The 17978-nt window shown below is 46.9% G+C and overlaps 1 protein-coding gene across 4 annotated transcripts in view; it reads left to right on the top strand.

The window, feature by feature from the left end:
• Positions 1 to 17978, top strand: part of LOC144791082 (disintegrin and metalloproteinase domain-containing protein 9-like) — a 2835950-nt gene that overhangs the window by 771642 nt on the left and 2046330 nt on the right. For all 4 annotated transcript variants that reach the window (XM_078665732.1, XM_078665731.1, XM_078665734.1 and 1 more), the window contains one exon: positions 14229 to 14401. In XM_078665732.1, the coding sequence (XP_078521858.1) occupies positions 14229 to 14401 (173 nt within the window). The remainder of the gene's footprint in view (positions 1 to 14228; positions 14402 to 17978) is intronic.

The raw sequence follows: 17978 nt of genomic DNA, 5'->3' as shown, positions 1-17978 counted from the left end.
AGGATGGGGTGACTCGACTGCCTACCACCAGGTTTTGTTACCCAGAATCCTTTGCAAAGCTAAGAATTTGATTTAAAAAAAACACATTTTCCTCACATTTCTGTGGTGGAAAGTTCTGGAATCTGCGTGGATCAACAAATTTTCACCCACCCAGTGATTTTGACATTGTCACCATTGTTAAGTACACCAGCTTTTGCAAAAGGGGTTACCTGGGTTTTTGGCCCCGTGCTAGGCGGCCATCTAGGGAAACCTACCAAACCCACACATTTCTGAGAAGTAGACACCCGGGGGCTTCCAAGGAGGTATGGCTTGCGTGGATCCTCCAACGTTCATTTACCCAGAATCCCTTGCAAACCTCAATTTTAGCTGAAAAAATCTGTTTTTTCACACTCTTTTGTATGGGAAAGCGTGGCATCACTGGGCTCACACAAATTTCCTCCCACCCAGCGTTCCCCAAGGTCTCCCGATAAACATGGTACCTCACTTGCATGGTTAGGCATAGTGGCTGCAACAGGAAAAGGTCCAAATCGTACCCTATAGCAACACTACCTTGATTTTTGGGGGGGGGCACCTGAATATTTTGCCCGGGGCTCGGCGGCCATCTTTGGAAACTACCAAACCCAAACAGTTCTGAAAACTAGACACCCGGGGGAGTCCAGGGAGGTATGGCATGCGTGGGTCCCCCAATGTATTCCTACCCAAAATTCCTTGCAACCCTTAAAATTAGGTAAAAAAACACGTTTCCAAACTTTTTTGCGTGGGATCTCCGTGCCGGCAAAAATGTCCTAACACCCAGCGTTCCCCTTATTCTCCAGAGTAAAATGATACCTCACTTGTGTGGGTGCCCCAAAGCAGAACAGGCTAAAAATGAATTTAAAAAAAATCTAGTATATAGGTTTGACAAATTAAGCACCCCAACCTTAGTCACAGGGCTTTGGCCCACCCACACAAGTGAGGTATCATTTTACTCGGGAGATCAAGGGGAACGCTGGGTGGTAGGACATTTTTGCCGGCAGGGAGATCCCACCCAAAAATGTATGAAAAAGTGTTTTTTTTAACCTAAATTTAAGGTTTGAAGGGATTTCTGTTTAGGAAAACATTGGGGGACCCACGCATGCCATACCTCCCTGGACTCCCCCGGGTGTCTAGTTTTTAGAACTGTTTGGGTTTGGTAGTTTCCAAAGATGCCCGCCAAGCCCCGGGCCAAAAACTCATGGGAACCCCCTTGCAAAACCAAATTGTTTTGAATTAATTAAGTTTTCAATTGGAGAACGTGCGATTCAGGGGACAATATCGCATGAAAATTGTGACAGACAATTTCAAGTTTGCAAGAGATTGTGGACAAAAAACAACAATAGAATTCACCAGAAAGACATGACCATATACTACCATGAATTAACAATAATATCTAAATTTAGAAAGTTATTTATAGCTATAATATACACCATAACTGAGTTACTCAAAAGACAAAGAATCAAGCACGGCTATCTATTCCTCAAAGACACACACATACAGGTTGGATTTGGCACGAGGGCGAGTGATGGTTCAGTACATAAAATTTTATTAACATGATATTTCAAAAAAATGAAATGCTCTGTCAATAAATAAATGCATAAAAACCGAACCAGTGACTCGCAACTCGTGAGCTGTAAAGCCACGACAAGGCACCAACCGTTTTACAGGCCATTCACGCACCTTTCATACCTGATACAAACCAGACCACTGACACCATCTGGAAAGAAAAGCAACACATTACAACAATCACAATAAGGGACAAGGTACACCCTACTGCAGAAAGAGAAAAAAAACAAATATTACTGCACAGCCATCTAATCCGCAAGCACACACACATACTGGTTGGATTTGGCACGAGGGTGAGTGATGATTCAGTACATACAATTGTATTCGCAAGTAATTTCACAAAAAATGAAATACACTGCGTATAATTGAAAGTATGATTAACTGAACCACTGACTCACAGCTCGTGAGCTGTAAAGCCACGTCAAGGCACCAACCTCTTTACAGGCCATTCATACACCTTTCGTACGTGTGACACATTCAAAACATTCACACCACTAGCCGCGGACCCATCACATTTCAACACTCACACCAGCAAACAGCGCCATTCAAGGGCCCATCACTTTCACACGCCCACATTTCTGACACTGCAACTACACAAAATGATGGACTGCGTGGAGTGTCACTCAACTAGCAGTGTGTGTAGTGACCAACAGAAAGTAACTACTCATACACCGCCAGCCGAGCGCCAGTCCACCCACACCACCATCCAAGCACCAGACCATGCACACCGCCAGCCAAACACCACTCAGCGCACACCGACAGCCAAGCACAACTCCATGCACAGACAGCCAAGTACCACTCCACACACACCACCAGCCAAGCACAACTCCATGCACAGACAGCCAAGTACCACTCCCCACACACCACCAGCCAAGCGCCACTCCACACACAACGCCAGCCAAGCACCACTCCGTTCACAGACAGCCAAGCAGCGCTCCACGCACACCATCCAGCCAAGTACCACTCCACAAACACCGCCAGCCAAACACCACTCCACACACACCACCAGCCAAACACCACTCCGTGCACAGACAGCCAAGTACCACTCCACGAGCACCACCAGCCAAGCGCCACTCCACACACACCGCCAGCCAAGCACCACTCCGTGCCCAGACAGCCAAGTACCACTCCACGAACACCACCAGCCAAGCGCCACTCCACACACACCGCCAGCCAAGCACCACTCCGTGCACAGACAGCAAAGTACCACTCCACGCACACCACCAGCCAAGCGCCACTCCACACACACCGCCAGCCAAGCACCACTCCGTGCACAGACAGCAAAGTAGCACTCCACGCACACCACCAGCCAAGAGCCACTCCACACACACCGCCAGCCAAGCACCACTCCATGCACAGACAGCCAAGTACCACTCCACACACACCACCAGCCAAGCGCCACTCCACACACACCGCCAGCCAAGCACCACTCCGTGCATAGACAGCCAAGTACCCCTCCACGCACACCACCAGCCAAGCGGCACTTCACACACACCGCCAGCCAAGCACCACTCCGTGCACAGACAGCCAAGTACCACTCCACACACACCGCCAGCCAAGCACCAGCCTGCACACACCACAAACACATTTAGAATTCTTTTTTTCAAAATAACACTAAACAAATGGAAATACCTACAAATCAGCTAACACAAATTCTAAAACTAAACACTTTGCACTAATGCCAATCCTTGAAACAAACTAAAATTTTTTACAGAATGCAGACCAGGCAATTCACTTTACAGCTCATTAAAACTCCCAAAACTTTGCGTGTGGTACGATTTAAAACAAGCTGACAGACACAATCCAGGCTTAGAAGGACAGTCAGGACAGTACATACGAGACTCCTTCCGCATGCCTCTTCGCCAACAGACTCTGCATCTTCTAGTCGGAAAGTCTCTTGCGGTAGTGGGAGGAATGTATTCAGGAAAGTGGCGATCTTTCAATCTAGCCAAATCCTCCACCACTCCAAATCTAGGAACACTTGCCTGCTCCACAAGTACAAGGCTGCCTATTATAGACTCCTGAAACTTAACAAAAGGCATCTTCGTCTCAGGACAAGACGTCTGGTACACTACAAAAGCATTAACCCCTTCAGTGCTAATGACAAGGGTAACTCGTCATGGAGTTTCCATTGATTTCAATGGAAAGTGCATGCGGAGCCATAAAACACCTTAGCATCCAAGTGGTTAAAGGATGCCGAGTGGAACAGATGGATAGCCAACTTCTTGTACCAAACATAAGCCTTTCGAAGAGCAGCATAAGGTTCCAACCTCTGATCTACTCTGTCAACACCACCCATGAACTTATTGTAAGCTAAAATGCACACAGGTTTGCGCACTTCAGCACCCTGACTCCAAACAGGCACAGGTACAGTACTTTCATCGTGGATAGTAGTCAGCATGTACACATCTCTCTTGTCTGAAAACTTCACAGCTAGAAGCTCCCCACATCGCAATGCAGTAGACTGTCCCCGCACAAGCCTTTTGCAAACAAGTTCCTTTGGGAAACCTTTACGGTTACTGCGCATTGTGCCACAAGCAACAGTGCCCTCTTTTGCCAACTCCTTGAACAACCGCACACCAGTGTAGAAGTTATCTACATATAAATGATGGCCTTTGTTAAATAATCCTCTACCTAGTTCCCACACAATTTTCTCAGTCACTCCAAAAGTAGAAGGACAACCAGGAGGGTTAATGCTGGACTCCTTACCAGTGTACACCCTGAAATTGTAGACATATCCAGTCTCACTGTCACACAGCATATACAGTTTGATTCCATAGCGTGCCCTCTTACTAGGAATGTATTGCCTAAAAACCAAGCGGCCCTTGAACAATAGCAAAGACTCATCCACTGCAATTTCTTTACCAGGGGCAAAGATCTCAGAAAAACGATCAACAAAGTGATCAAGGACAGGCCGAATTTTAAACAAACGGTCACAATCAGGGTGATCGCGTGGCAACGCTAAACCATTATCAACAAAATGCATCATCCGAAGAAGAAGCATATACCGATCACGACTTATGACTGCTGGAAATATAGCTGTTGCCATCAAGGGACTAGTGGACCAATATGAAGACATTGATGGCTTCCTTAGCAAGCCCATCAAAAAAGTTAATCCCAAAAACTTCTTCATCTCTTCAACATTTGTGGGAGTCCACCGGGTTGCTCTAGAATGGGGCTTAAGGCTGGCACTGTTGTCCCTCAAAAATTGTTCTGCATACAAATTAGTTTGATCAACAATCTCTTGCAAACAAAATAAAGAAAGGTCTGGTGAATTCATACATCAAGCGGCTCGCCCCGGACCTGGTCCTACTACAGGAAACGCACATGAGGGTAGGGACATGCACATTCATAGCGAGGGGAAGATACAAAGTCTTGGCACATGCGGGCTACACCTCGGGTGCAAGGGGAGTCGCAATACTAATTGACAAGACACACCCCTTTACCGTAACACGCACATGGAGTGATCCACAAGGTACATACGTGGGGATTCAGGGAACGTGGAATAGACTAAACATGACAGTGATCTCAGTTTATGCCCCTCCGAAGCTCCAACCACGCACACTCAGGGAGGTGGCGTCCATACTGCTAGACACGGCGGACACAATGCAAATTGTGGGGGGGGACTTCAATGACGTCATGTCGGAAGAACTAGATCGTTCGGGACCCGCGCGCAGAGGGGGGGCACAGACAGCGCTGGCGGCTTATATGGCTGAGATGGGGCTCACTGACACATGGCGATGGCGACACCCGACACAGGAGGCGTACTCCTTTTATTCAGGGGCACATAAGGCCTTCTCCAGGCTAGATTACATTTTCGTGGCAAGGCAATACCTGTCAGAGGAAGATGAGTACACATATAAAGCAAGGGGGATTTCGGATCACTCCCCCCTCTATGCGAAATTGGGGAAATCCACCGAAAGACGAGAGACGGAATGGCGCCTGGCGGCATGGGACATTCAAACTCCAGACATACAACGGGGTCTGAGGGCGGACATAAAAGTATACATAGCCGAAAACGAGGGTTCGGTAGACTCCAAAATTACCCTCTGGGAGGCCATGAAACCGGTGTTGAGAGACAGACTCAAAGGGAGACTGAGGGACGAACGAAAAAGGCGGCACAGGGAGGCGATGGCGTTGGAAACTGGAGTCCTGACCTTGGAAGGTGACTACCACAGAAACAAGAGGGGGGACACACTGAGGCAGTTGCAAGACAAACAAAGGGAGTACAGAGAGCTGGTGTCGAATGAGGCAAAAACGCAATCGCTGGCAACGTTGCACCGCCTCTACGATGTAGGCGACAAATCGGGTAAGCTGCTGGCGTGGTTAGGTAGGAAAGAGAGAGCTGCGCGGTGGGTGGCCCAAGTCAGGAGGGACGAGGGGCGCATGGAAACAACGGACAAGGGCATTGCCGAAGCATTCGCACTACATTACGAGAACTTTTATAGAGAAAGAGACCTCGGGACCGTGGACGAGGCTATACGATACATGGACAATGTTGATGTTCCATCTTTGGAGGTGGGAATCAGTGCCCCACTCGAGGCGGCAATTACGCGGGAGGAGATAACCACAGCCATTAATAACTTGAAAACGGGGAAAACGCCGGGACCCAACGGGTTCCCAGCGGAATTCTTTAAAAAAAACAGCTGACTTACTGACGCGTCACCTCTTGGCCTTGTATGTCGAAGCATACGAAGCAGGGAGCCTCCCTCGAGATTTAGAATTAGCAACCATAGTACCAATACACAAACAGGGCAAGCCAATAGAGGACTGTGCCTCATACCGTCCCATCTCGCTTCTGAATATAGAGGTGAAAGTGCTGGCCATGATTCTGGCGGCACGCCTACGTACAGTCATTCCTGACCTTATCCACGCAGACCAATCCGGGTTTTTGCCGGACAGAGCGACAAAACTCAACCTTAGACGGACACACAACTGGCTCCAAGAGGTGAAGGATAGGACGGAGCCGCACTGGTTCATGTCCTTGGACGCTGAAAAGGCATTTGACGCAGTGCACTGGCCATTTCTTATGGCGGTATTGTGTCGGTTTGGCTTTGGTCCGAACTTTCGGAGTTGGATAGGGCTGCTATACACGGCACCGAAGGCGCGGGTTCGAGTGAATGGATGCCTATCGCGAGAATTTCGAGTAGAGAGAGGCACAAGACAAGGATGCCCGCTGTCGCCTCTGCTCTTCACACTCACCATAGAAATATTGGCAGCCAGAATTCGACAAAATCCGGAGATCCACGGTTTTGCATGGGGTGAGATAGGGGGGTCTCAGGAAAAAATCTCACTTTATGCCGACGATGTATTACTATACATTACGAAACCAAAGGTAACGGTAAGGGCGTTGTTTAGAGAGCTGGAGGGCTTTGGGGCGATGGCGGGCCACACCATCAACTGGCATAAGTCAGTCCTGTACACGCCGCAGGGTACGATACAGGGGGTAGCGCTACCTGACCGCCTACTCTCCACTGTGGAGGGGTTCCAATACCTTGGGGTCTATATCTCAGTGGATGAGAAGGTCTCCTTCCAGAAGAATGTGGGTCGAATAATGAAGGAGGCGGTAGAGGACATGACAAGGTGGAGGCAGTTGCCGCTCACCCTCTTGGGGAGAGCGGCAATGTATAAAATGATCACTTTACCCAAATTCCTCTACGCACTTCAGAATGAATACTACCCGCTCCCAGCCATCACTATCACCAGAATCCACGCAGACTTGCGATCCTTCATATGGCTAGGCAAACAGCCGCGCATCGCACTTCAGACACTCCAACGACACCAATATAATGGAGGGATTTCGCTGCCGAATCTTGAGGCATACTACTGGGCAGAACACCTAACCCCTGTGAATGATTGGCTACATACACCAGCGGACCACCCCACATACGCATTGGAACGGCACAAATTGTCTACACATAATATACTCCACTATCTATATGGTGGGAAGGCAGGGAGAAAGCTCTTGCCAGCGACGGTGATTACAATCCGATCGTGGACACGGGCTACGAAAGCCACGGGGTGGGAGGGGCGGCTAACACGTCAGACACCACTATGGCATTGCAATTGGCTCACAGAACTTAAAAAACTGAGAGGTTTCACCAGGTGGGACGACATAGGGATATCCACTATTGGGGATGTGATCCGGAACGGTGAGCTGAAGACATTCGCGATGCTGCGGGCGTAGTATGGCTTACACCACACGCAACAATACAAACACCTACAGCTAGCGCATGCCTGGAACGCACAGAAGGTATCACTACAAGACATGCCAGAGTATTCACCACTAGAAGGGAGACTCCTGCAGGAACAGATGGTACACCAGGCAGTGTCCCTCACGTACAAAACACTCACGAATAATATGCTGGGGACACTGGCGAAACTGAGAGGGGTATGGGAGGCGGAAGTAGGGGTATTGGAGGATCTAGACTGGGAGCTCATACTGATGCACCCTCGAGAGGTGGCCATTAAATCACGGTTGAGGCTGATCCAATTGAACGTCCTACATCGGACATATTTCGATAGAAGGCGCCTCCTCAGGATGGGCAGGATAACGGACGCCACATGCCTTAGATGTAGAGCGGCCCAGGGAGATTTTTACCACACCATCTGGTTGTGCGCAGAAATACAAAAATATTGGTCACACATTTTCGCTGAGCTGGGGGAGGTGCTGGAGATAGAGTTGACACTGGACCCGAAATTAGCACTATTGGGAATGGTTACGGAAGTCGACCTGCCACGCCCGCATATCACTTTCCTGGTGCTGGCTCTAGTGGTGGCCAAAAGGGACATTGCGAAATACTGGGGGGTAGCAGAGAGGCCAGACATCGAGGAGTGGAGGAGAGGGCTGGACCTCTATATGGCAGCAGAACGGGTGACATACAAGGCGAGGGGCTGCCCCAAGAAATTCCGAAAAGTGTGGAGTAAGTGGAGACAATACCATGGCCTGGAAGTGGGCGATAAGGGGTGATACTGGGAGGGAGGGAAGGCGGAGAGGGGTAGAGGGGGACACTTGAAAACGATGTGTGCCTGAAAGGGGGAAGGGCCACAGGGATCATGGAGGTACCGCACATATTGGGTATTGCACAACGAAATGGACAGGGGGACAAGCAACCGTTTATTGCACGTAAATGGCACTGAAGAAGAAGTGACTCATTGATAGAGAGACGGAAGATCTGACTGTCTTCCCTCCTAGGAAGAACAGCTATTAGTTGGTTGATTCATAAGGGTGGGTGGGCGGGGGGGGGGAGTTGCGGGTAGAAAACGAAAAGCAGGATTGGAGGGATACATGTGGAAAGTGTCAGCCTTAGCGCTACAATACACTTCATGAAGTTTCGTACGTTGCCGCCCGGCCTCAGGGATGTGGGCACGATGGCTGTGGAAGTGTGACATACATGTAACTTTGATGTGTTGTTAGGGGCTTGACGCACCTATATCATTTAATGCCTGCAAGAAAAATAAGGTTTAAAAAAAACAAACAATCTCTTGCAAAAACACATCGTCAAAAAAACAACTGAAAAAAATGTATTGGCAGAAAATTCTCAGTATTCACTCTACACCCAGGAACACCAGTGAACTCTGGCAATGCCGGCTGCACCATGCCAGGGGGAACCCACAGGCCATCCCTATCAACGGGGGGAGCAACCACCCCAGCCTGCAGCCCAGAAGCCTCTTGCTGCTGTTCACCAACGGGAAGCCTAACAGCCACAGATACTTCTGGCTGCACAACACCAACAGAAGACATAGCATCCCCAGAGGGCTCTTCCTGCACTACACCAACGGGAAGCCTAGCAGCTTGAGATGCTTCTTGCTGCACTACACCACCGGGAAACCAAGCAGGCCCAGATGCCTCTTGCCGCTCTACACCAATGGGAAGCCTAACAGCCCCAGATGCCTCTTGCTGCACTACACCAGCAGGAAGACGAAAAGCACCAGATGCCTCTTGGCGCACCACAGCAATGTGAAGCCTTTTGGGCGCAGGCTGCAGCCCACATGCCTCTTGCCGACGTAAAAAGAAAGGAAACCTTGCGGCCCTAGGCAGCAACACAGATGCCTCTTGGCCCACTACCGGCACATCAATGTCCTCCTCTACCATAGACCCTTCATCAGCACTAGAAGAAGATTCATCATCCGATGATGATGATTCCATGTGAAGAGAAAACTCACTGCCTGAATCTTCTGCCCCTACCTCTGGGTCCGAATCGGACTCAGTCTCTGAACCATGGTCAGAGGAAGTCTCAAAAAGCAAACCAAGAACCTGCTGAGCAGTAATCCTGCGACTAGCCATTATCCTTACAAAGTAAGAAGACTGCACACACAAGTGAACAACAACCTACACTGTGCAAAGTAAGAAGTAAACAAGGTAAGGCTTTCACAAAAAGATCAATACAATCCAAAACAATTTCACTCTTACCAAATATAGCTACACTCACCAGCACCTACTCTGCTGAGACACAGCAAAAAGAAATGATATCCCACTAGAAAGAAAAAAAGAAATGACAGATTAGAAAACAAAGTGCACATCAAACACTAATGCTGAAAAAAAAAAACCACAGAGCCACACAAACTGCTATAAGTACAACCTTTTTCAAAAAGACAAACATCAAGGGAAAGTTGTACAAAATACATTCACTTACCAAGCACAAGCAACTACACAAGCTGCAAACAGACCCGCAACCTACAACAATCCAAACAGCAAAAGCCTGGAACAAGACAAAAATAGAGAAGAAAAAAAAATTACTACCACATTTCACAAACAATATAACAATTAAAAAAACAACACACAAATTTGCCCCCCAAATTTAAATTCGCCCAGATGGGCCATCAAATAGGGCTTAGACCAATTGGGATTAGATGAGGTTTAACATCAAGACACTGGTTAATTTTTTGAATTTTTTTTTTACTGCCTGACCCCTTTGGTGCCAGTCGGTCTTTTGCTCCTACCAGTACCCCCATCACACAGGGGCAGTAAGGACATTCATACACCTTTCGTACGTGTGACACATTCAAAACATTCACACCGCCAGCGCCATTCAAGGGCCCATCACTTTCACACCCCACATATCTGACACAGCAACTACAGAAAATGATGGACTGCGTAGAGTGTCACTCAACTAGCAGTGTGTGTAGTGACCAACAGAAAGTAACTACTCACACACCGCCAGCCGAGCGCCAGTCCACCAACACCACCATCCAAGGACCAGACCATGCACACCACCAGCCAAACACCACTCAGCGCACACCGCCAGCCAAATACCACTCCATACACACCGCCAGCCAAGCACCACTCCACACATACCGCAAGCCAAGCGCCACTCACCGCCAGCCAAGCACCGCTCCACGCACACCATCCAGCCAAGTACCACTCCACTGACACCGCCAGCCAAACACCACTCCACACACACCACCAGCCAAACACCACTCCGTGAACAGACAACCAAGTACCACTCCCCGCACACCATCCAGCCAAGCGCCACTCCACACACACCGCCAGCCAAGCAGCACTCCGTGCACAGACAGCCAAGTACCACTGCACGCACACCATCCAGCCAAGCGCCACTCCACACACACCGCCAGCCAAACACCACTCCACGCACACTGCAAGCCAAGCGCCACTCCACACACACCGCCAGCCAAGCACCACTCCGTGCACAGACAGCCAAGTACCACTCCATGCACACCACCAGCCAAGCGCCACTCCACACACACCGCCAGCCAAGCACCACTCCACACACACCACCAGCCAAGGCAGTAAGGACAAAAAAAGACCAACCGGCACCAAGGGAGGCGGACAGTAAAAAAACAACCAAAATTATAACCACCATTGGAACAAAACTCAATTTCTATGGCCTAGTGGGCCAAAAAACAGGAGGCAAAACGTAAAAAAAAGGGCCGATTTGCTCCAAGGGGGGGCAGAAATTCAAAAACATAATTACTTGCCACCAGGAAGCGACCCTTGCCCAAGGGGTCGCTTCCTAAAAGCTAAAATCAAAATCCCTGGTGCTAGTGGGCATTTTCTGCCCCCCCCCCCCCGGGGGCAAAACGGCAAAAAAAGGGCCGATTTGCCCCCAGGGGGGACAGAAAAACTTAAACATAAAAAATGGCCGCCATATTGCCACCAAAAAACAACCTGGTGCTAGTGGGGAATTTCTGCCCCCCTTGGGGGCAAAACGGCCTGAAAAAATGGTCCGATTTGCCCCCAGGGGGGGCAGAAAAACAAAAACATAATCAGACCCCGCCTGGAAGAGACCCTTGCCCGAGGGGTCGCTTCCTATAAACTAAATTTAAATCCCCGGTGCTAGTGGGGGCATTTCCGCTGCACGATCGCGACGCTGTGCGCGATCGTGAGGCAGAAATGCCCTGCTAAGAGACATCAGGGGAGGGGAAAATCTCTTTCCTCTCCCCTGATGCCTCTTTGCGGCCCCAAATCCCCGCCAGAAACAAAAAACCCACCTTCTTCCCCGGCGCTCAGGAAGCAAATGTCTTCCCGAGCGCTGGGAATCCCTGATGATGTCAGCGCGCGCTGTGCGCGCGGACGTCATCAGGGATTCCCATGGGAGGGGCGGGGGCGGCAGCGGAAACTCTTCCGCTGCCACCCCCAGCAAAACGAGCGCGATCGGAGACCCTCGGGGGGAGCGCCAGCGCTTCCCCCGAGGGTGGGGCTCATGATGAGCTGGCCTTGTCATCAGCGCACGACCGGTGTGCGCCATGACGAGCCCAGCTCGTCCCCCCTAAGGGGTTAAAAGATAAAAGATTCTTACAGGTTAAACCAGCCTTACTGTATCTACAATTATTGGATAATCTAAGGAACATCTTTTATATTGCAAATTTTTTTGTAATGGCCGTTCGGATCAAGAAATTAAGAAACACAGGAATGATAGAATTATGAATTTTAGAGGCTTTTTATTTTATTATACAATAATGAAATTGTATGTTTTTCAAAGAAAGTTGTTTTGTATATGGGAGTTTTATAAAATTGTAATCATGGATGTATTTTATAGTATCCTTTTATGATTTTTATTAATCAAATAAAGTGGTATTGACTGATGGAACAGAGAATTGTTTTCATGGTGATGTTAAAACACTTATTAAAGGAAAGTCTCATATGACACCCAAAGGTGAGAACACAGCACAGATGTGAACCTTTTATAAGAAAAGAAGTGTAACGGATAATAAATTAAAAAACTGTTTGGCTGCCACCATCAATTTCTGAAGGGAATATTTCATTTAATTTTAGAGCAGAGTTACATGAGGCAGAGTTACATGTAAAATAAATATTATCAGACTTATTAGTCTGAAGAAGACGCCACTGTTATAATGTTTTGAAAGTTTGTAGATTTCAAGTGATGAATGGTAATTGAAAAATTGGAAACTGGCAGTTACCAAGCGCGCTTGCCATAAGTCCCGAGACGCTTAGTGCGCGCGCAGGTATTAAGAAGCGTTACCATAGTTACCAAGCGCGCTTGACTTAAGTCGCGAGACGCTTAGTGCGCCCGCAGGTATTAAGACGCGTTACCATAGTTATCAAGAACGCTTGTCATCAGTCGCGAGACGCTTAGTGCGCGCGCAGGTATTAAGACGCGTTACCCATGAGAGGACGAAGGATGTCTCAGGACTGGAAAGGGACAGAGATCCCAGAATTAAAACCGGGAGAGGACAAAGGAAGTCACAGGACTGGAAGGGTACAAAGGTTCCATAATATGTACCGGGAGAGGACAAAAAAAGTCCACAAAAGTAATGACATTTTGAGGGAACTTAGGGGTCCGAACTACAATCAGATGCCCACAACCCGAGGAGAAGACCCAGATCCTAGACACCTGAACTAGATTTTGGACTGTAAGAATTCTGGCTCTAAATTTATCTTCGGGATCATTTTTCCAGAACTGTTCTATCTTCAACAATTAGCGAGAAGCCTTACGGACAAACACGATTAGAGAAAGTGAACTCTCTATTTCCGCTTTTGGTGGCCACAATGACGGAGTGTAGAGAGTGGACTGGCTCTTCATGTTTTGTCAATCGAAGGGAGAAGGTGGTCATCATGATCTTCATCATCATTTTCATCTTGATCCTGATTCTCTTCCTTCGTGTTCTGGAAGTTCATGAGGTCGCTGACCTCCTATGTGTTATATGTTTTCTTCTTCGTGTTTTCCATCCTTTAATTCTTTCAATGTGTTTGAGTCTTTTATTTTGTTTTATCTGTAAAGGGAGAAGATATGTTGTATATGTATACTTCATTCAATATGACTACTTGGTGTCTGTAGTCCTTTCTTAGTGTCCCTACCTTCTCTACCTCCCATACTACCTAAGAGTGTTCTATCTTGTGTGTGAAGTTTCCAGCCTTGGCAGTTGATGGTCTGGTCAGCTGTGAGGTTTACTGCTCTGCTGTCTTATTCTATGTAACTTAATGAATCCATCTTAATAACCTGAAGACGTCTCCTGCTGCCTACTTAAATTATCTACTACAGATTGATGTGCTGGAAGTGTACGAAACCATTACTTTGCCACTCTTCTTAAATTTCAAAAACATCTTTTGTTGAAGTATGTTAATAATACAAAGAAACCACTGTATTATTAGAATGCATAGCAATATATTATGTATAAAAAAATCATACACCAAATGCATGTTTAATGTGTATCTTTTGTTTTAGATATTTGCTTCTTTAAATATTCGCATATTTATGGTATCATTAGATATCTGGGCAGAATCAAATCCAATTGACGTGTCGAATGGAACTATAACTGAGAAATTAGACCGGTTTATACGTTACTCAAAAAGAAATGCTGTCAAGCGGAGACCCTATGATATTCCATTGCTGCTTTCGTAAGTGTACTCGTATTTTTCATGTACTCCTTTTAATTTTCATGAATTCGACATGTCTCCTGTTCAAGGGTGTCTGTATAATATTGTGCAGTATTTTAAAACGTAAGGTGAAGGGTCCCTTCCTTTCCTCCTGTTTTTATTTTAATTTGTCTCTTTGTTTGGTTGTTTCCAGGAGGAAAGGAAGGGACCCTTCACCTTCACGTTTTGAGAAACTTCATGGGTTCCCTACCCCTTTCTTCAATTGATAGACACTATACACCGTTAGGATAAGAGACTTTCCTACTTAGAAAGTGGCACTTTTTTCTTTTTTTTTCTTTTTCTTGTAGTATTATTTTTGTTGAATTGATGTAGTATCTGTGTCATGTATCGTATTTTTATGGTAGTAGAGGCTCGCAATCATGACCACTTGGATTTTTTTTTCCTGCATTGTGACAACGAAAGGGGAAAAGAATATGAAGGCACTAGTCGGCCAATATAATATATATATGCTCAAGGGTTTTCACAATAAATGGCACTAGATCGCGCATAGCAGGCTACATAGTAGCAGTGTAGTACCCCTGAGCATTTCAGCACGTGAAAAAAGGTCCCCTTCGAAGGGCGCAAGGATAAGAGGGTCGACCTTTTCCATAGACAGGGAAAGGTTTAGACGCTGCAGTACAGAGGAGATGTCCATACCACGGATGTAGATTAACACTGAATCCCGCTTACACATTTTTTTGCCATTGAACATTACTAATGGGTGAAATAATGAGCGTTTTTGTATGTAAATTACAATTGAATGATGTGTATATACTGCAATGTGTTCAAACTTTATCCATTGCAAGATGGCGTCCGTTGCTGGGTTCCAAAGCAGGCAGAAATCGAGTGCCTCATTTATGTTTACTGTTTGTGTATTTAAGCACGTCCTTAGTTTACTGTGACTATCGTGTGACCAAGACACCATCGTGTGTCGAAATGCGTAACGGTACTAAGGAACAAACCTGGTGAATTATCTCTCCTGAGTGTGCATTTTCACTTTTCTCTGGACTCCAAAGCAGGCATAAATCGAGTGCCTCATTTATGTTTACTGTTTGTGTATTTAAGCACGTCCTTTGTTTACTGTGATTATCGTGTGACCAAGACACCCATCGTGTGTCGAAACGCGTAATGGTACTAAGGAACAAACTTGGTGAATTATCTCTCCTGAGTGCGCATTTTCACTTTTCTCTGGACTTTGCATATATATATATATATATATATATGATACATTTTTTTATTCCTTCTAATCATATGTTATGTATTAATATAATTATGATGCAAATGTGTCTACCTGTCATACAACGTTACTCCTTTGTTCTCTTCATTTAGTCACTTAGGTTTGGAATCTATGAAATGTTATATAAATTCAACAACAGTAAATGTCCATATTTTCTAGGGAAAGACCACAGGCATATGCCACAGTATGGAGATCAACTGGGGATGTCCAAGTATCCGCACTGCATCTCCGGGGTAGGGCCAACACACCTTATTCTATGAACACCATAACTTACTTCTCCACCATGGTGTGTACACCCATTTTCCAGTGGCACGGGAAGGAAAAAATGACTTCCTAGCAAGAGAAAAACGTGATGCGAGTTATGGTGTCCGTTATATGTGTTGCATACCTGAACTGCTGAACTTCAGGGATTTTGCAAGTTTATATTCGCTAAACCATAACCTACCTTTAGCTGTGTTTTTTCATTAAATGTGTGTGTATGTGTGTATATAATCAGCAGTTATAATTCCTGAGCTAACTATAACTTATACCCCCACAATGCACTTATGACCTCACATATTACATCACTCATGACATGGTCAGTGACATCTCTGACGACATCTCAAATGACATCACTGATGACATAATCCAGTGATTTTGACTGTTTTCTCAAAGTTTGAGTGTTAACAATATATACTAAGGTACTACAAAAGTTAAAATAGTATACTTTCTGTATTACTAATGAGTGATAATATTTGTAACATGTATTATGTGAGTGGCTGTGTGACTGTGTGTATCCATGTGTGAGTGGGTGTCTGAGTGGCTGTATGGGTGTATACCTAGTTGTGTGAGTAGCTGTGTGGGTGAGTGAGTGGCTGTGTGAGTGACTGTATTTGTGAGTGGGTGTGTCAATTGGCTATATGGGTGAGTGAGTGGCTGTTTCAGTGGTTGATGGCTATGTAAGTAGGTGTGTGAGTGGCTGTATTGTAGAGCAAGTGTCTGTGTGAGTAGATGTATGGGTGAGTGAGTAGATGTGTGAGTGCTTCTTTATGGATGTGTGAATGGGTATGTAAGTGGCTGTATGGGTGAGTGAGTGGCTGTGTTGAGAGGCCATAGGGGTGAGTGAGGGAGAGCTTGAGAGGCTGTATAGGTCAATACGTGGGTGTATGAGTAGCTGTAAGGGTGAGTGTGTGGCTCTGTTAGTGGCTGTATTGGTAAGTGACTGGTTGTAGGAGTAGCTTTATGGGTGTGTGAGTGGTTGTGAGTGCCTCTGAGTGAGTGGTTGTCTGAGAGGTTCAATGGATGAGTGAGTGGGTCTGTGATGAGTATGTGAGTGGTTGTGTGGGTGTGTGAGAGTTAGTATTGGAGTATGAGTGGGTGTGTCAGTGCTTCTGTGGATGATGTAATCAGTGATGACATTTGAAATGTCATGAGTAATGTAATATGCAAGGTCATAAGCAGTGTATTGCTGGGGCGTAAGTTATAGTTAGCTCACATAGACTAACTGTAACCTTTGGGTTTTTTTCGGTGAATTTTCTATTTTTAAAAAAAATTCTATTTCCTAACTGTAACCTTTGAAAAGGAGTGTGTTATTGAGTGCAAGAGTGTCTCAGTGGGTGTGTGACCGAGTGTCTGAATGGGTCTGAGTGTGAGTGAATGAGTGTCTGTGTGGGTCTGTGAATGGGTAACTGGTTCTGAGAGTGGCCAGGCCACATTTGATGTTGTAGGGGAGCCGCATGGCCCCCCTCCCCGAGCCGATTTCGGCCCCAGAGACCCCCTCCTCCATGGTCCAGCATAATTAAATGGGAGGAGGGGGCTACATGGCTCCCCTCCCTTGGTTGATTTTGGCACTGGGAAACTCATCCCCTGGAGCTCAGCTTTTTGTTTTTAACATTTTTAATAGAGGGGGGGGGCTTTCTCCTCTTGCTGATTTCGACCCGGAGGCCTCATCATCCGGGGTCCAGCCATTACCAAATGGGGGAGGAAATATGCATGGCCCCTCCTCCCTGACCAGTTTCGGCCCGGGGATCCAATCCCCTGAGGCCCGACCATCATCTCAGTCTGCACTGGGTCCTTGAGGAGAGCCTGCATGCCCCCTGGTCCCTGACATCACCCTGCCTTCTGCGGGAGCCCGCATTGCTTTCATACACAGGGAGCTGCTAAACATGCAGCTCCCTGTGTTTTTGTAAACAATTAGTCTGTTTCCCTGCTCGCTTGACAGCTGGCAGGGAAACAGACAAAAGCTCTGCTTCCAGCAAGTGAAAGCATTTTCACTGCTCTTTCTTGCTGAAAGCGGAGTATCTGCTGTAACTTGGCAGAAGCTCTTAAAGCTCCTCTTGAAGC

Source organism: Lissotriton helveticus, chromosome 11 (genome assembly GCF_964261635.1).
Source record: "Lissotriton helveticus chromosome 11, aLisHel1.1, whole genome shotgun sequence".
Taxonomy (NCBI): Eukaryota; Metazoa; Chordata; class Amphibia; order Caudata; family Salamandridae; genus Lissotriton; species Lissotriton helveticus.
This window is presented reverse-complemented; position numbering and strand designations above follow the sequence as displayed.